The sequence below is a fragment of the Dipodomys merriami genome, unplaced genomic scaffold, assembly GCF_024711535.1.
Source record: "Dipodomys merriami isolate MVZ:Mamm:240054 unplaced genomic scaffold, mDipMer1.0.p SCAF_40, whole genome shotgun sequence".
Lineage (NCBI taxonomy): Eukaryota > Metazoa > Chordata > Mammalia > Rodentia > Heteromyidae > Dipodomys > Dipodomys merriami.
Window position 1 is genome coordinate 8,188,389 of NW_027205604.1, and position 20,197 is coordinate 8,208,585.

General features: G+C 37.7%; 1 protein-coding gene across 4 annotated transcripts in view; it reads right to left on the reverse strand.

Moving 5' to 3' along the window:
• Window positions 1-666: 666 nt before the first annotated feature.
• The window catches only part of Prkci (protein kinase C iota), a 179,779-nt gene continuing 160,248 nt past the window's right edge, over window positions 667-20,197 (reverse strand). For all 4 annotated transcript variants that reach the window (XM_069991915.1, XM_069991913.1, XM_069991914.1 and 1 more), the window contains 6 exons: window positions 13,640-13,727; window positions 11,871-11,996; window positions 9,555-9,634; window positions 7,838-7,927; window positions 7,449-7,564; window positions 667-3,506 (listed from right to left, as the gene is read on the reverse strand). In XM_069991915.1, the coding sequence (XP_069848016.1) occupies window positions 3,419-3,506; window positions 7,449-7,564; window positions 7,838-7,927; window positions 9,555-9,634; window positions 11,871-11,996; window positions 13,640-13,727 (588 nt within the window). In that variant the 3' untranslated portion in view covers window positions 667-3,418. The remainder of the gene's footprint in view (window positions 3,507-7,448; window positions 7,565-7,837; window positions 7,928-9,554; window positions 9,635-11,870; window positions 11,997-13,639; window positions 13,728-20,197) is intronic.

Sequence of the window (20,197 nt, forward strand, 5' to 3'; positions counted from 1 at the left end):
AGGAAGGAATGCACCAAAAACACCATCCTCCTTCTGACGAAAACTTTGTTACAGGAAAGGGGTCTGGATGTGGGGGACACCAGGGTTCAACAGTTGTTTATATGGGGATATAGACTTTTAGAATAGATCATAGCAGAACATTAATAATGGGAATAATCTCTTCTGAATCGGTTTGAATTTGCTCAAGCTTTAAAACAGGTTAAAATGTTCAGCTGATTTCTTACCAATTTGTTTGCCAACAGAAGAAACAAACTGAAGGGCAAGTTAAAAAACACACCACCAATCTTTAAATCAACACATGAATTCTATACATTAGTTTTGTGGCTTCTAAGATACTGTGTTAAGTACAGCAATTATTCCAAACTCTCCAATTTCTATTTACTTTCCTCAACAAATTATGATACATTTTTGTTTGCATAAAATGGTCCACTCTTAACCAGGTGCCAGTGGGCATGATGCTAGCTACTCAGAAGGGTGAAATCTCAGGATCACGATTCAAAGCCAGCCAAGACAGGAAAGCATCTGAAACTCTTCTCTCCAATTAACTACCAAGAAACTCTATGTGGAGCTGTGGCTCAAGCTTTAGAGTACTAAGGGACAGCACCCAGGCTCTGCGTTCAAGATCAAGGTGTAGCGCGCGCACACACACACACACAAAGACTACTCTTGATGGGTATTAAAACATTTTATTTGAAGATTTTTAACATAAAAAAGTAAACAAGTACAGATTACATTATAGTGACCAAGGCAGTAGTCTACATAACAAAAATCAAAACAAGACAAACTTATAAAGTAAATGTACCGGTACTAAACAAGCATAATCCTTAACACCCAATCCAGCCTGCACGGGCATAAAATGATTTGACCACATGCTTATGCAAAATAAATTATTTCTCAGAACACCAAAACACCAAACATTCTGACAGTCCACTGCCTTACTCCCCTGGTGAGTATTTTGAGACCTTCTAGATAACATGAAAAAGAATCGACATGGCACTTAAAAACTACAAAAAATAGAACACAATTTAAAACATTTTGTAATGTAATTCTGTATAAAATATACACGGTAAATCTTATTAGTTAAAAAAGATTTTAAAATAAAAGACCACCATTAATAATGGTTAAAATTTCATCATAGAAAAGTGTTTATCATTTACACATTATTGGTAGAAAACTGATTGTAGGCCAGGGAAGGTACCTAACTTGAGATGATTATTTTAAAATGTGGATTTTAATTCACTGCTTTACCCCTTTGCAAAATGTTTTCTCAAGAAAAATCTTTCTAATATTTAACCACAAGACAAAAGAAGAGGAACTTGCAGTGTTTCTCAAAATGAGGTCCAAAGGCTCAACAGAATTCTGAGGTGGACCCAGGAATATGCATTTTAAACCAAGTTCCTGGTGATCACTTGTCATTTTAAAATGCCCCAGGGGGAAACAGCACCACTTAAAAGCAAGCTCATAAACATATTTCTGTAAGTTTATGATGTAAAGTGAACACTGCTCTTTGTTTAAAACAAGTTGTTTCAGGTATTAAGAGAAACATTAAGAGACCTTACAAATAAACACAGGAATGTATATAAATATTTGTGTCAGATGTATATTTCAGTGCAGTTATTTGGCTTTTATCACTGGAGGTTTTCACTGTTTTCAGATTTAATTTTTTGTAGAAAAGGGTAATGGTCATATACTTTGGAGCACTTACATTTCTAATGAAATGCAGCATCCGAAAAAGAAAGAATTTAATAAATGCCTACATACATTATAAAGTTTAAAACTAATTAGCTTCTCTAAAATTAAATTTTACTCAATTATATTTTAGATGACTAAATCTTTTCCATAAAAATAATATATAAAATAAACAGAATGTGCTATTATCTCGTACCTCTTTAAATAACAAACTGCTAAACACTAATATTAATAAAAATAACCTAGTAAACTCTTCCCCTGAAATGTATTCTACTATCTGTTAAGTTTGTTACCTACTAAATACTCAGTAAAGAGCTGGGAATGTACTATATGTGCATGAATATATGTGTGTTCTAAACATGGACTCATGTTTATTACATTTGGGAGGATTTCATTGAAGACTCCATAAATAGGGAACAAAGGTACAGATAAGATGGTTTAGGAGAGGAAACAGAGTTTACACATTTTGTCTAGTTAGGAGATAAATTATTTCCTGTATACTAAATAAGGAAAAATATTATACATTCTGCCTCCACTGAGTAAATGGAATGCTTTTACAATTATGGTAACAAGTGAGGTCCGCCTCCTTATTTAAATCAAATTAGAAAAAACAACTGCAGGACTTGCTCTCCAATAAAAAATAACTACCATACCATTGCACTTTTCTTATCCACTTCAAATTTCTGTCTTTTTCCTTCCTATAGACTGAGCAGTTTTCCATCCAATTTCACACTGGCTCTCCTGGAACACACATTACTATTCCAGTTAGTTTTCACTGAAAGGACAGCTCAGAAGCGGCCTGCTTAATCTCAAACAATCACTTGTGCCAGTTTTTTCAAAAATAGCAAATGGTTTGGAATATGATGTCTTTTTTGTTATTGTTTTGCCAGTACCAGGGTTTGAAATCAGGGCCTTGAGCTCATGCGGCTTGCTTGCTCACAGCTCCCTTCTACCACTTGAGCTACACCTCCATGCCACCGTGGCTGATTACTGTGGAAATGGGAGTCTCATGGACTTTTTTGCCTGGGCTGGCTTTGAACTTTCATCTTTCAGGTCTCAGCCTCCTAAGCAGATAGCATTGCAGGTAGAAGCCACCACCAGCAAACTCGGAATCTGATTCTTAATAAAACATGTCTATTTTTCAACTCAAGAAGAATCTGTTTTCCCAAATTCTAAGCAAGCAGTACCTTTTATTATCAATTTAATAGCTGAGGTCTTAAAATGAATAATGTAATGTTCTCATTTATAGCAGAGAACATTTATAGCAGGACTTTTAAACATAAAGAACTCTGAAGCTAAAGTGTAATATAAAAAGTTGTATTGTTAAGTAAACTTTTATTTCAAAATTAAATCCTCAAGTGACTTAATACAGAATGATCAAAATTATGGCTGGCTTATGATTAATCTCACTATGTGTCTTAATGTGAAACAGACTTCCTTTAAAAAGCAGTGATATTTCTTTTAAGCAAAAAAGGATTACTTCATTGCTCATCAATATGCCTCTACAGAACCAGAATAACTAAATTTTGACATATGATTGTCTGGAAGCTAGCTTTCTTTTTCAGTTACATTTCAATGTACCCATTACAATAGTCTATAATAGAGAATGTTGGGTGGTTTTGTTGCAGGTGGCAAATACAAATGGGCTAACTCTATGGAGGCTGACAAGGAGTTCATCCATGCATTCAATGGCAACATAAGCAGAATGCAGAGAGCTGAAAAACGAGGATCACACACATTCTTCTGCAGACATCAAAAGAGGATTGATATATTCAAAACCTTCAAATTCAGACTGGTCAATCTTCCTCACAATGTCACTGTTGAATGAAAAATGAATTAACTTGTCATAATCAACATCTCCGACCTTTAAACAGTAAATATGATTAAAAACTTAAAAGCAGGGCTGATTATATAAATTGTGCAAAACATTATTCAAAACATAATCCTAGAAGAATTAAGCTGAGTATTTAGAAAAGACAGGAAGACAGAAAGATAGATAAAAGGAAGAAAAGTAGAAGGAAAGAAGGGAGAGAGGGAGGAAAAGGAAGGGGAAGGGAAAGAGAAAGAAGCCAAGCAAGATTGGAATAAAAGTTTCCAAGGACTGGGAATAAATAAGGCACAGACTGTCATGATTCCAGTTATCTTAACTTTTGATCTGAACAACATTTTTTTTTTTTTGGGTCAGTTGTGGGGCTTGAACTCTGGGCCTGGGTGCTGTCCCTCAACTCTTCAGCTCAAAGCAAGTGCTCTATCACTTGAGCCACAGGCGCCGGCTCTGAACAACTTTCTTTTTTTTTAATATGCCATTTTATTTATTTATGTATTATTAATTAAGGTAAGGTCTACATTAGCATCTAACTTAGCACTCACCTCACCAGCCAGAGGGGAGAATGGTGAAGACTCAGAAAGTAGCCAAAAGGAAAAGGCAATAGGAAAACACATCAAGAGTCCTGGAATAGAGAGAACTTCACAAGGAGACAATGGGTCACAGAGGAGATGTTGGCACTGTGACACCAAGCTTCTACTTTAACATACAGTAAGAGTTTGTACTACTCAACAGTCTAAAGAGCACAAAGTACACCGTCCCTTCCTTGAAGGAGGCAGGAGTAACATACACAGGGCAAGCAGTAAGAGAGAGCAGGAACTACTATATTTTTTTTACGGAATAAGCTAAGTCCTCTTCTAACTTCAGTACTAAAGACAGGAGTAATTTCTCATTGGAGAAATTGAAAGTCAACACTTGTTCCACATATAATGAGTAAAAAGACAAAAGCCTATGGTAGGTCTGGAGAACTGCAAGTTGTCTATCAGAGTTGGAAGTCAGAAATGGAAGGAAGGGTGTCACAGGGCAGATGGGACTGGAAGGAAGATAATGGCTATATCAAAGAATGAGATGTGTACATTGAAAAACTCCACCCCAACCCATCAAAGATTTTAGTGGCATTTGGGGTGACCCTGAAGGATGAAAAGAATCCAATACGTAAAAATAATGGAGGAACACTGAGGGAGGCACAGAGAGATAGTGACACTCATCTCAGGGACTGTTGAGTGACAAGACTGAGTATAATACACCATTTGTGTTCCAGTGAGAGATGGCTGGGGAGTCAGGCTAGAGCAGAGGTGGACAGGAATGAAATATGAGCCAAGAAGATAGATGGAGTTAAGGAAAGTTCCCAATTAAAGGGAGTGGCTCTTCATAAGTCAAGAGCACAAGTTTCACAGTAACTTGGTAAAAGAGTCAATTAGGAGGTTGGTAATACTCCTGGCATGAATGAATAAAGAGAAAATACACAGACTTGGCAACTTTAGGTATTATATGATCTGTTACAAAAAGGAGCCAAGAATCATTGACATTCAAATCTGATTCCATGGCAGTGCAATAGTATACACAGAAAATAACACAGAGCCAACTGACAGCAACAGAAAAAGGGACCATAAGATAGTACTTTGAGCTGGGCGCTGGTGGCTCACGCCTGTAATCCTAGCTACTCAGGAGGCTGAGACCTGAGGTAGTTCAAAGCCAGCCCGGGGAGAAAAGTCCGTGAGACTCTTATCTCCAATAAACCACTCAGAAAACCGGGCGCTGTGGCTCAAGTGGTAGAGCACTCGCCTTGAGCGAAAGAGCTAAGGGACAGTGTTCAGGCACAGAGTTCAAGTCCTATGACCAACAACAACAACAAAAAAGATAGTACTTTGAGTTGAGAGTTTCATATATTTGAAGTGTTTATCTGACATCTTTATCTTAATATCTCCTGGGAGATATTTTAAAAAGCCGATGGAAATACCGCTCAGGAGAGTAAAGTAGGGTTCTAAACACCACTCACTTTGTTTCCACCAGAACCTTGTATGTAAACAATATGAAAATAGGCTCAGAGGAGTTATGCAATTCGGTCAAGGTTATCTAGCTGGTAAGAGGTGACATCGGGATTCAAATGCCTATCTTTTGATTAAATCCAGTGTTCTTTCTAAAACACAATGCTGTTAGGAGTAATGACTTGGTAGAGATCTTCCTTTTCTGGTAGATAGTAAGCTTTTGCTCATCTTTGCATGTCTTATCCTTAGCACGTTCCTTTTACCAAATAACCATTTGTTGTTTTAGTCAGGAATCACTTAAATACTAGTATTCATGCTATAGGGCTGGCTGAAATCTCCAAGATACAATCTGAATGCAGCAAAGAGAAAGTTGCCATGAACAGAAGCAAGGAGCATCTTGGTCTCAGGGGAAGAAGGAAGAAGACAAGCCAATGGCCACAGAGCAGAATTGGGATGTGCAACCTAGGGCAAGGCCATGAATGCAATACCTTACAGGCATCAGGGGAAATGACGAAAAAGTGCCTCACTGTCAAGTCCATTTAATCTGCAGTTCAAAAGTGAAACCTGAAGGATCATGTTATATTGTTGGCCGGAGCAAAGAACCAAGACTCAATGTTGACTACTACTTTCAAGTGTAATAGAAACAGTATTTACTTATTCTCTTACCAAGAGTACCCATTAATTATTTGTAATATCTGAAGATGAAAAAAGAGTGAAAAAATGTGGGAGCTCCAAGAAGGGCTAAAAATGCTCAGAATAAGTGAGCATTTTTGTAAGTAGAGGGCAAGAAGCTATTAAAATAAAAAGGGTAAACAAAATCCTATAGGAAACAAAGAAAACAAGTCTGGAAAACTAGGAGAGAGTCTCATAAAACAGAAGAGCTTTCTCACAGTAGGAATAAGAAAAGGTTCAGTAAGATTTAAAAGAGCAGTGCTGAGACACAGTGAACCTGATGAAAGCTAGAAAGGGAGCAAGCTCACACCAAATTGGTTTCAGTCCTCACAGATAGCAAGGTTAATCCAGGAAGAATGATGGCATCAGGGGTAGGACTGAAGGCTTGTAAAAAGTATAGACATTTATAACAGCTGTGGGAAAGAATGTGGTAAGATGTCAAATGTTAAGTAAAGCCAATGCTAAATACTGAGGGCCTCCTTAAAATTACAGATTATGAATCTGCAATGACAGGTAGGTTGCAAACATGCACAAATTATTCCCAACTTTTTTGTTGTTGTTGTTCATGGGGCTTGAACTCAAGTAGGGCCTGGGCTCTTTTGCTCAAGTCTAGTGCTCTGCCACTTTGAGCCACAGCTCCACTTCTGGTTTTTGAGTGGTTAATTAGAGATAAAAATCACATAGGGACTTTTCTGCCCAGGCTGGCTTTGAACTGCGATCCTCAGATCTCAAGCCTCCTGAGTAGCTGGGATTATAGGCATGAGCCACCAATGCCCGGCCCAACTTTTTTTTTTTTTTTTTTAAGGATGCAACATAGGTACAAAAAAATTTCAATCACTGCTGACTGGACTTGATAAGTTGATGTTATAGCTAAGGGTAATAATCAGAAACTCTAAGATGTTCATCATCAAAATGCAAACAAGGCAGCAGAGCAGAAAGAGCTCAGGCCTTAGTCAGCAGGATCTGGGTTTGAATCCTGACTGCCACCTGACAGCTGTGTAACTTTGCTTAATAACCTCTCTGAGCCTCGGCTTCTTCATAAAATGAAGATAATACTAGCTTACGAGGTTGTCAGAATTAGACAATGTATGGAAAACAAAGCAGAAAGTAAAGGCAGTAACAGTTATAATTTATAACAGTATGATGGACTCAACTATCCATCTAGAATGATTATATAAACTACAGTATAATTGGATAATATTTAGTAGTGATTAAAACTGGGGGGAGATGTTCAAACAAACTTTAGAAATATTTCAATGTGCAGAATTACTTACTCATCATCTGGAGTAAGCTGGACAGGTTCATTAGTAAACTGAGAATCAAAGTTGTCCAAACCAAATTCTCCCGAAATATTTGGTTTAAAGGGAGGTACCACCTGTTTTTGCTCCATCTGAAAAGATAGATTACAGGTCAAGCCTGCATTCTTAGAAAAATTTCAGTTCTACATTTTTCTCTAGACAATTTTAATAATGATAGACATCATTTATAAATTTGAACATTATTGAGATGAACCTTTGTTCTCAAAATTTTTCAAAAGCACTTTTGAAGATAACTTTAAGGTATTAAAGCTACAACATACTCATTTTTCAACATTCCAGAACAACAAAAATTGGCCTATGGTAACAATGAAACCTAATACAGATAATAATGAAAATGTACACACCATATCCCAGTCGACATTTCGAAAGAATGGGTGTCCCTGAATATCCGCAAATCCCGTTTGAGGATGACAACCCAGCCGCTCCTTTGGGTCCTGTGATAGACAGAAACATTTCAAGAACTGGACAAATGACAAGTGCTTTAAATAAACCTTAGTGATCTGTTTTGTGCCTATTTCATGATGCCTTTATTTCTGAAGTTGAAATGACCAAGAGCATAATTTGAAGCACATGATGGCTAAGAATCCTTTATGGTCCTTTCTTTGCTTCTCTCTCTCTCTCTCTCTCTCTCTCTCTCTCTCTCTATGGTCCTTTCTTTGCCCCTCTCTCTCTCTCTCTCTCTCTCTCTCTCTCTCTCTCTCTCTCTCTCTCTCTCTCTCTCTCTCTCTCTCTCTCTCTCTCCCCTCCCTCTCTCCCAGTCCTGGGGCTTAAACTCAGGGCCTGGACACCATCCCTGAGCTTCTTTTACTAAAGGCCAGCACTCTACCACTTGAGCCACAGCTCCACTTCCAGGTTTCTGGTTGTTTACTGGAGATAAGAGTCTCATGGACTTTCCTGCTTTGGCTGGGCTTTGAAACATGATCCTCAGATCTCAGCCTCCTGAGTAACTAGGATTACAGGCGTGAGCCACTGACGCCTGGCAAAGTTTCAAGTTTTGACTCTGACCTCACACGAAGTGGTCTAAACTAAGCTTCAATTTCTGATTTTTACTAATTTTTTTTTTTTTTCTGGTCGTGGGGCCTGAACTCTGGTCCCTCAGCTCTTCAGCTCAAGGCTAGTGCCCTACCACTTGAGCCACAGCACCACTTCCAGCTTTTTCTTCTTATGTGGTGCTGAGGAATCGAACCCAGGGCCTCATGCATGCAAGGCAAGCACTCTACCACTGAGCCACCTTCCCAGCCCCTGATATTTACTAAAATTTATCATTACCTATTTGCTTAGAATTTATGACTGCTCAAATGACAATCTTAGATCCTAAAACTCTTCTATCCTATCAATAGCCAGCAAGTGAACGATGCTCAGATTTTTTTTTTTTTTTGGGGGTCCAGTCGTGGGGCCTGAACTCTGGGCCTGGGCGCTGTCCCTCAGCTCTTCAGCTCAAGGCTAGTGCTCTACCACTTGAGCCACAGCGCCACTTCTGGCTTTTTTCGTTTTGCTTATGTGGTGCTGAGGAATTGAACCCAGGGCCTCATGCATGCAAGGCAAGCACTCTACCACTGAGCCACCTTCCCAGCCCCTGATGCTCAGATTTTTAAGGTAGCATTTCATTTTTTCTGAATTTTACAGAATTATAAGCCTATTTGATATGACAATGTATAGAGAACACTACAATTCACATGCCCAAAAACTATATCAAATGAACAGATGATATAGCTAATCATATAAAAAAAAAAAAACCCTGGAAAAATAGAATAGGAAGTAGAGATTTGGCTAACTCCAAAGATACAACTTTCCCCCGCTAAGAATGTGGTCCATACGCAGATCACTTGCATTACATTACATGGTCTCTAGTTTGGGGTAAGTCACATTGACAAAATGGAAACAAAAACTGATTTGAGGATATAATACTAACCATAGTCTTTGGTTAGCAGACAAATTTTAAACCTAACTGAAAAAGTTACACATTCTGTTTTGGGATGTTAAATTGTCTGGGACTCTATTTACCAACTTGATTTATATAAATAGAGACAAACACAAAAGATTTTTATATATAATTTATACCTTATTGAGAAAACTCTTCAGAACACTTGCAGCTTTTACAGATAGAGAACGTGGTATTCGAATTTGTTTTTCCAAAATAACTGAAAAGATAAAAACCATAGCACTATGTTTCTGTTTTACATGGCTTTAATCTTTACATTTCTATTATATTTAAAGCAGAAAAATCTTCCACATACAACTGAAGCACCTTGTGTTATCTCTCCATTGTTAAAAGATAGCCTCTTATCTGTACAATGCACCACCCATCGCTTATATGTATGTTTATTCTTTGACTATTTTATTTCATCTACAAAACAGGAAAAATGCCTGCTTCACAGGACTATTATGAGATTACCAGAGTTAATATTTGTAAAGTTCTTGCAGATATAACAATATGCAACTTTGTTTTATTGCGTAATATTATTTTTCTCTACAGCTATTGCATCAGTTTCACTCCCTCCCACAGTCTCGGAGAGTTCCAGTTGCTTCATACTTTTACAGCCAAATATACACGTAATCACTTGGTAGCTCATTAACATTTTAGTATATATTATCCTAATTACTAGGAAAGCTGAATGTCTTTTCAATATGGCTATTTGGATTTTCTATTATATGAAATTCGTATCTTGTCCCAAGATACTTTAATTACTGAATACAGGTTTGTTGTTTTTTTTTTGTGGCAGTCTTTCTGCATCTCTGAATTATGTATTAAGAGGTCAGGGTCCCTGACCCTGTTTGCTTTTTTCGGTTCTGTTCAATTCTTAGCATTCCCAATATATATTCTCTTTCTTTCTCTCTCGTCGGTTGTGGTTCTGGGCCTGGGTGCTAGCCTCAACTCTTCAGCTCAAGGCTAGCACTCTACCCCTTGCACTACAGAGCTACTTCCAGTTTTCTGAGTGGTTTATTGGAGATGAGAATATCACGGAGTTTCCTGCTGGGACTGGCTTTGAACTTCAATCCTCAGATCTCAGCCTCCTGAGTAGCAGGATTACAGGCATGAACCACTGGCACCTGGCTATCTTTCTTTTTTTTTTGTGGGGGGGGGTCCAGTCGTGGGGCCTGAACTCTGGGCCTGGGCACTGTCCCTGAACTCTTCAGCTCAAGGCTAGTGCTCCCACAGCGCCACTTCCGGCTTTTTTCTTTTGGCTTATGTGGTGCTGAGGAATCGAACCCAGGGCCTCAGGCATACAAGGCAAGCGATCTACCACTGAGCCACCTTCCCAGCTCCTCTTTCTTTTTTTTTTTTTTGAGAATTAATTTTGTATTTGTAATTTATTTTTATTATCTTCAAGTAGTCATACAAAGGAGTTTAACTAAACAGGCCAGTTTGAATACATCTTGGCCAATGTCACCCCTTCCATCCATCTCCTCATCCCTCCCAACCCCACTTATTCCCTCCTCAAGTAACTTGGTTCCATTTTTACACACACACACACATACACACACACTAAATATTCTGAGTATATTCTCCTATGCTTTCTAATGGTTTTCTTTTTTGTGGCACTGGGGTTTGAACTCAGGGCTTTGTGCTTGCTAGGCAGCCATGTTATTGTTGAGCCATTCCCCCAGCCTCCACTTCAAACCCTTGTTATCTTCTTAATACTCCCCTTTCTTCTATACATTCTTTTTTTTTGGGGGGGGGGGTAGTGGGGCTTGAACTCGGGGCCTGAGCACTGTCCCTCAGCTCTTCAGCTCAAGGCTAGCACTCTATCACTTGAGCCATAGCGCCACTTCCGGTTTTCTGGTGGTTTACTGGAGATTAGAGTCTCATAGACTTTTCCTGCTGGGCTGGCTTTGAACCATGATCCTCAGATCTCAGCCTCCTGAGTAGCTAGGATTACAGGTGTGAGCCACTGGCGCCCAGCTTCTACACATCCTTGAATGTATATACTGAGCCTCAGGGTTCATTTATAGACTCTTCTTTAGCCTCAGGATCCCCATCTTCAATATATGTGAATATCTAAAGGTAAAGGAACTCTTCTTTATGATATTAGTATGAAAAGAGTAATAGCAGATGGGACTGGAGACTATAAAAGTAGGAAAGATGTTTAAAAGTTCAAAATCTCACACAGGAGTATACTGCACAAATTTTCTCCTTTTCTTCCCACAGTTGCAGAGTTTATTAATATTCATGATCTGCTAGGATTTGGGGGAGGGGGATTTTTCTGGGGAGTACTAAGGTTTGAACTCAGGGATTACTACAAAAGCACACTACTGCTTGAGCCAAACCTCTAGCTTGTTTTCCATTTTCTTAACCAAAATAATAAACTGAATCACTCCAATTAGCACTTTAAATAGATAATTCACGAAGAATCTCTATAAAATACCATATGTTACCTTGGAAAAGATAATCTTCTGTGTTTTGATCAGGGTTATCAGAGCTCCCAACAATATCAAATGGAGACCTTCCAGCCATCATCTCAAACATCAGAACTCCAAGAGCCCACCAGTCAACACTGAAACCTTCAGAAAGAAATTTTATAGTAAAAAAATCACTCTACAAGCTTGAGTGTGAGTAGAAATCCATTTTTATCATATAATGAAAATATAAACTATAAATGATTATATTATGTAAGACAATGAGAACCACAGAAATACTTAGCTTGTCAAGGCAGAGATCTGAGGATCATAACTCAAAGCCAGTGTAGGCAAGAAAGGATCAGACTTAACCTCCAAATAATTACCAAAAAAGCTGAAAGTGGAGCTATGATTCAGGTGGTGAGGGTTCACCTTGAGTGGAAAAGCTCAGGGACAGCACCTAGGTCGTAAGTTCAAGTTGCAGGACCAGCACCAAAAAAAAAAAAAAAAAAGCTCTTGAGTGACCTTAAATTCACCTGTGTGCTGCCTTCAGCAGTGCCCTATCCTCCTAACACCTGCTGAATCTGAGGGCCAGAACCCAAAAAGTCAAGTACTTTCTTAAGATACAATAAAACAAATTTTCTGGTGCCTGTCAAGCAGCCAAGCTTTCCACCACCTTTGAGAATCCTGGGGAAAGTTTCCCAGAAACTTGAACCACCCCAGAGGCTCACAGGTGTCACAGGCTGTTGGGTGAAAGGTCTTTTGCCACTGTCTAGCTGGCAGGACATTGGGCCATATTGTTCAAAACTTTCTGTTCAGGGACTGGGAAGGTGGCTCAGTGGTAGAGCGCTTGCCTTGTATGCGTGAGGCCCTGATTACTCAGCACCACATAAATAGAAAAAGCCAGAAGTGGTGCTGTGGCTCAAGTGGTAGAGCACTAGCCTTGAGCAGAAGAGCTAAGTGGCAATGCCCAGGCTGATTTCAAGCCCCATGACAGACCTAAATAAATAAATAAAAATTTTAAAAATTTTATGTTCATCAGTTTCTTCATTTGTGAAATGAAAATGGCACTCAGAAAAAGTTAACTGAGGATTAACTTAATTGATATAAACCCCTAATGTCTGCCAGTATAATGTTTGTCACTAAGAAAGTATTGTTCAGATTTGGACCCCTAAAAACCCTGATTACATTTGTATTTATTTCTATCCCTTGCCAAAAAAGGTTTTTTAATACTGCTTGTACCATCCAGGGAACTACTCCAAAACACTATTCAGTCTTGCACTGAGGAAGTTTTTTTCTCCCTATTATTGACTTCTGGCCTCTGTCAGCCAAGCTTACTTTGATGTGGCTTGGATTTGATAGTTAATTCTGTGCTGGTTGCAAAGAGTTCATATTAGATGTTTTTTAACAGTCAGCAGATTGTCTTCCTTTATATTGTTATCTTTTTTATGTTGCATGTTGCTTTTGGTATCAGCCTGACTCTTTGCCCAGTATATGGTAGTTCTGCTGATGTTTTATTGTTTTTTGGTGAATATATTTTCATTAAGAGTTTTTGGAAATTTCATAAAACTCAATGAATAAATTTTCTTCATAACCCATTTGGAATTATTCCTAATAAAATGATAAAATACAAAAAAAAAACCCTGATTACAGAGTTTGGGGAATTGATATAGGTTTTAATGGAACAAAACAACAACAACAACAAAAAAAAAACTATCAGCAGGACCAGCATTAAAATGCTATATGGGCTACTGGTACCACATCAAGCCTCCCATCTAGCAATAGCTAAAACAGCAACTATTTATTACCATAATCTTCTCCTCTTAAAATTTCAGGAGCAATGTAATTAGGAGTACCACAGAAAGTACTGGTTGTATCTCCAGGTCGCAATCCTTCCTAAACAGAATTAAAAAATGAGATATAAATTTGTTTTAAATTCACCTTTTTTACCTGCCACACATTCATCATAAATAACACATCATTGAAAATTTGCATTTATTGTTAACATCATGGATTGTCACTAGCTTAAAACTTTTGTTAGATGTTGCTAAAAAGTCAGTTCCATTACGATAAAAATTACATTTAAAATGATTTATGTTCACTTAAAATTCAATACAAATTTAAGTCATGTGAATAGAAAGATCATTTTTTCATGAAAAAGCACTTTCAATCATACCTCCTACCCTGACTGCTGACATTATAATGTTCTGCTTCTGGTTGTTCTTCCTAAGAATCAAGGTTGCTTTTTGCCTTAGTTTTTTAATGCCATAAAATAGTGAAAAGGCCAAATATACCAATATGCATAAGGACAAAAAATGACATAATAAATGAAACAATCACCAAAAGGAATAAAAATTACAGATGTATATACAGCCTCAAAATGCAAAGAGTAAAAATGGACTTAATTACTAGAATTTCACAATCTTCAATCATGATTAACCTTAACACAGCTAAATCAGAAAATGACAGCTCATAGAATAACTAGTAAATAGAAAAAACTACAAAGAAATTAGGGCTAAAAATTATATATGCACACATACATAGAGGACATGTATGTCTATATGTGTGTTAAGAAAGGGAGGAGGTAAAGCTATTAAAAGACTTCTTGTATGTAAAATACACTATATATCCACTATATATCCCATGTGTAAAACAAGCGTGGGATACTAACTATACACTGCCATAAATAATGCATAAAGCTCAATGTATTTCAAAGAAACAACATTGTTCAGACCATTTTCTGGAACAAAGCAATTAAATAAGAAATTATCAATAAAAACATAGGTCTAAAATCAACTAGGTATTATCACATTCATAATAAAACTTCTAGATTTTTACTTTTTAAGATTTCTACCATGAAACTACAAACTTAAATCATGATATAGAATTCAACTAAACATACATAACCAGAATTTAACTATTCCTATTGTTAAATTATGTGATACAGTATTTCAAACAATAAACGGAAGAAAGAAGCACACTGAAAATTAAGAATTCTTCCTAAAGAGCTCTCTCTGCTCTTTTCTAGCTCTTTCTCCACTCTTTCCTTCTCTTCTCTTTCCCAGCTCTCTTCCCTTTCCTAGCTCTCTCTTTCCCACCTTTCCAGACACTCTCTCTGCTCTTTTCTAGCTCCTTCTCAGCTCTTTCCTTCTCTTCTCTTTCCCAGGCCTTTCCCCACCACGTGGAGGACCAAGATGGCCTGGTGCCAACCGGAAAAAAAAAAAAAAAAGAATTGTTCCTAAAGAGCCTTTTTTTTTAAAGACAGTATTGCTGTTTAGACCATGCCGGCCTCACACTTGCCATCCTCTCCCCTCAGGCTCAAAAATGCTGGGATTACAGGAATGTACAAGCTCAGCTTCACTTATCCTGTAACCACTAGTAAGAGTTTCTTAATTGCTCTCCTATAGACATGTTGGGCATGTTGTACATATTTTCTTTAAAACTTCCTATATTACTTATAGAGAGAAGAAATGATTAATAATGCACTGAAATTCCAATGCTTTTAAAGTGACTTCTAAACAATCCAAAATTTTATATGGAACAACATAAGACCTAGAATAGCCAAAGCAATTCTATGCAAAAAAAGCAATGAAGGTGTATCACAATACCAGACCTCAGACTCTATTACAGAGCCATAGTAACAAAAACAGCTTGGTATTGGCACAAAAATAGACCCGAAGATCAATGGAATAGATTAGAAGAGCCTGAAATAAAACCATACACTTACAGTTATCTTGTGTTTGATAAGGGAGTCAAAGACATATGGAAAGAAAATAGTCTCTTCGATAACTGGTATTAGGAAAACTGGGCATTCATACATAGAAAACTAAAAGTGAATCCCTGTTTGTCACCATGCACTAGTATCAATTCAAAGTGGATCAAAAACTTCAATGTCAGACTTGAAACTTAAAGAGTAGGAGAAACCTTAAAACGTACAGGTAGAAACTTCTTGAATAGAGCCCTAGGGGCACAACAGATAGGAGAGACTTGGCAAGTGGGACTACGTCAAAATAAAGTTTCTGCACTGCTAAGGACATTAATTACTAAACTAGAAAGACAGCCAACCAACTGGGAAAAGATTAATATAGCAGACAAAGGCCTATATCCAACATACAAGGAGCTCAAAAAACGAATCCCTCCCAAACTAATAAACCAATCACTAAATGGGCAAGTGAGCTAAGGAGAGACTTCCTGACAAGAAATGTGCTCATTACCTGACTCCTGTAACAGCATCTTCACAACAAAATTAAGTTAAAAAAAAAAAAAAGTAGGGCTGGGAAGGTGGCTCAGTGGTAGAGTGCTTGCCTTGCATGCCTGAGGCCCTGGGTTCGATTCCCCAGCTCCACATATGCAAAAAGAAAAAAGCCGGAAGTGGCGCTGTGGCTCAAGTGGTAGAGCGCTAGCCTTGAGCTGAAGAGCTGAGGGACAGTGCCCAGGCCCAGAGTTCAGGCCCCACAACTGGACCCAAAAAAAAAAAAAAAAAAAGTAATGCAAAGAAACACATGATGCTCATCATTCTTGGCCAAAAAAGAAATGCAAATCAAAACAACTCTGAGATTCTATCTCACCCCAGTAAGATTGACTAACATTATGAATCTTAATAACAACACATGTTGGCAGGAAAAAGATGTGAGAAAAGAAACCCTACTGCACTACTGGTGGGAATGTACACTAATACAACCACTCTGGACAGCAGTCTGGAGGTTCCTCAAAAAACTAAACACAGACCTTCCCTATGACCCAGCCATACCACTCCTGGGCATCTACCCTAGACATCATGAGCCAGAATATGATAAGGACACTTGTACATTCATGTTCACTGTCGAACTATTTATAATAGCCAAGATATGGAAACAGCCCAAATGGCACACAATAGATGAATGGATCAAAAAAAGTGAGGTTCCCATACACAATGGAATTTTACACAGCCAATAGAAAGAATAATGTTACTTGTAGGGAAATGGATGGAATTAGAACAAATCATGTTAAGTAAGGTAAGCCAAGCTCAGAGGAACAAAATGGTGTATGTTCTGATATGCAGAAACTAAGATCTAAAATGCACTGGGATATGATAAATTATACAGGATTCTAGATACACACAGGGAGATCAAAAGAGGATATTCTGCCGGGTGCCGGTGGTGCACGCCTGTAATCCTAGCTACTCAGGAGGCTGAGATCTGAGGATCATGGTTCAAAGCCAGCCCAGGCAGGAAAGTCTGTGAAACTCTTATCTCCAATAAACCACTGGAAAACCGGAAGTGGCGTGTAGCTCAAGTGGTAGAGCACTCTCCTTGAGCTGAAAAGCTGAGGGACAGCGCTCAGGCCCAGAGTTCAAGCCCCATGACTGACCCAAAAAAAAAAAAAAAAAAAAAAGAGGATACTCTAAGGAGAGAAACATAAAGGTACAATGCCTAAGTGCCTCTTCATATTTATGTAAAATAATACACATACTGAAGCAAACTCCCAAGATATGGAACAAGAGACCTCTTTTGTTTTTCCTTTTTCTTTTAGTTTTTAGTTTTTGATGATTCTGTCCTCTTTACATATGTATGGTGTGTTCAAGTGTACATCTTCGGAAGAGCTGGGGGCAGGGTACAGAGCTTGAGGGAAAAGGTGCATCAGTGGAACTCACTGGACACTGATGAAAGTGAACTATATAACTGTGGGTGGAGACAGGAGGGAGGGACTGGGAGGAAATGAGGGAACAGAAGACAATGTACAAAAGGAAATGTACTCATTACCTGACTCATGTAATTGTAATCCCTTTTTATCTGACCTCTATAGTAACAATAAAGGAAATTAATAAAAAATGATTTCTATTAGGGATTGTTATTCTTATGTGTATGATTTAAGTTGTATTACACTGTTGAAAACAGTTTGTCATACACTGTCATGATGATAAATACAATGTTCAGGTCAGGTATTAGAGGCAAAGGATATGTTCTATCAATGTACAGCAGCAATATTAAACCACTATGAATATCCAAATATGAGGCCATTAGTTAAAACTATCTAAAGCATAAACATATACATGATTAAAATTCCTGAGGAAGAAAGAATAGTAGTAAAAAAGATACACTGACTCATAAAATTGCTAGTTTACTCAATAAAATCAGTGTTCACAGAGTATTTCAAACATTTATAGAAGAAACTATTAAAAGATCTGAAACTAAAAAAGTTTTAACACTACTTAACACTATGTTTCCAGTTTTCCTAGGAATTGCTACAAGCAAAAGAAATTCACTCAGTATTTGCATGAGGTAAGACTTTAAATGAGTTTAAATGTTGAAGATACAAGCATTCACGTTTTCAGAAGGCTCATTTCCCATAAGCTTTAGTATCACAAGAATATAAATGTGTTAGTATGAGAAAAAATGCTGTTAATGAAGTCTCTGTATAGAAAGTCCAGTCCTTGGTCTTTTCTGCTTATAAAACCACGCATTTCTTACGGAATGGGAAAAGGCAGAAAGAAAACTGGACAAAATCATCAATTGGCTAATATAAGCCAGGTGCCAGCTGTTCAAACCCATAGTACTACTTTACTCAGGAGATAGATCTGAGAATTGCAGTTCAGTCCTCAGCTGAACAAACAAACTCATAAGACTTTCTTCAATTAACCAGCAATAAAAAAAGGCTGGACATGGAGATTTGACTCAAGTGGTAGAGTGCCAGCTAAGAATAAAGAGGCTAAGTAAGGGCTGGAGGCCTAGAGGTCAAACCTCAGCATCAAATAACAAACACAGGTAAACGTAATTAAAGATTCTTATAAAGGACAAGAATGTACAACAAAGGGCTGGGAAGATGGCTCAGTGGTAGAGCTCTTGCCTTGCATGCCTGAGGCCCTGGGTTTGATTCCTCAGCACCACATAAGCAAAAAGAAAAAAAAAAAAAGCCAGAAGTGGCGCTGTGGCTCAAGTGGTAGAGCACTAGCCTTGAGCTGAAGAGCTGAGGGACAGCGCCCAGGCCCAGAGTTCAGGCCCCACAACTGGACCCCCACCCCCCAAAAAAAGAATGTACAACAAATGAGTACCATTTTTTAATAAGTGTAATTAAAGCCAATTAGAGGAAGTAAGGAAGGAGAGAGGAAAGAATGGAGGAAGAAAATCAGCTCTGTAATAATTACGTTTTTATTGCTTAAGAAATACAAAGCCACTATAACTTAAAAGACAGAAATGCAAAAAGAATCAATATATGATACTACACATTCTACCACTGAGTCATGCTCATGATGAAAAGATCTAAATATGTTTTATACTCATCAGTGACATCTGAGAATGCTTGTTTCCTTAACCTTTTTTTTTTTTTTTTTTTTTTTTTGCCTGGCCTAGGGCTTGAACTCCAGACCTGGGCACCGTCCTTGGGCTCCTTCTACTCAAGGCTAGCACTCTACCACTTGAGCCACAGCACCACTTCCAGCTTTTTCTGTAATTACTTCAAGAGAAGAGCCTCATGGACTTTCCTGCCCAGGTTGGCTTGTATCACTATTCTCAGCTCTCAGCCTTCCAAGGAGGTAGGATTACAGGTGTGAGCCACCAGCACCCAGCTCCTTCACCTCTTCTAAACACACACTATACTAATTTTAAAACCACTATCTGACTGGCATCTAAAAAAAAGGTCTCAATATTTAATTTATAGACTTTGTAACAAAGTAATAGTCTTCATATTTTTGTCCAATCTTACTTTCTTTTGAGAAGTATAAGATTGTAATTACTGTTATTTTATGATAGTGGGGAGAAAAGCCCTTAGCTAAAAACAACCCAAGAATTAAAGAAAAAGTTACCACAAATATAAGTGAAGGACACATAGAAGTTCCATTCAATAAACTTCCTAATAATTTATGACTGAAATTCCACATATTAGGAACAAGGAGTAGACTCAGAAACTGGCATGGAGTTTTATACATAATGTGCTTTTACAAGAAAATTTTATTTTCTAATCTGTGATGAACAGATAAGGCTAAATCTTCTGTAATATTAGCATCTAGAAACTCTGGGCCATGTGAGAACTATACTCAGGTGAATGTAGAAGCAGTTCACACAATTTACACATCTGTGAGGATAATTTCCTACCTGGTACATTTAATTAACTACAATAGTTCTCTATACATTTTATAGAAAATGATCAGACTTTTAAGTAAAACAGTGACCAAAAAAAAAAAAAAAAAAAAAAAAACAAGCAGTAAAGACATGCTGAGATTTACTCAAATTCTTACCTGAAAGTTTAAATATAAAAAAATGTTACACTTCCAAGGAAAATCCCACTTGAGTTGGCAAAGACTACAATGTGATCGGCCCATGTGAGGAAGTAATGGGAATATAAATCATTTCTATTCCCAAAGTATGTTCAATAGCATCACAATTTTCAAG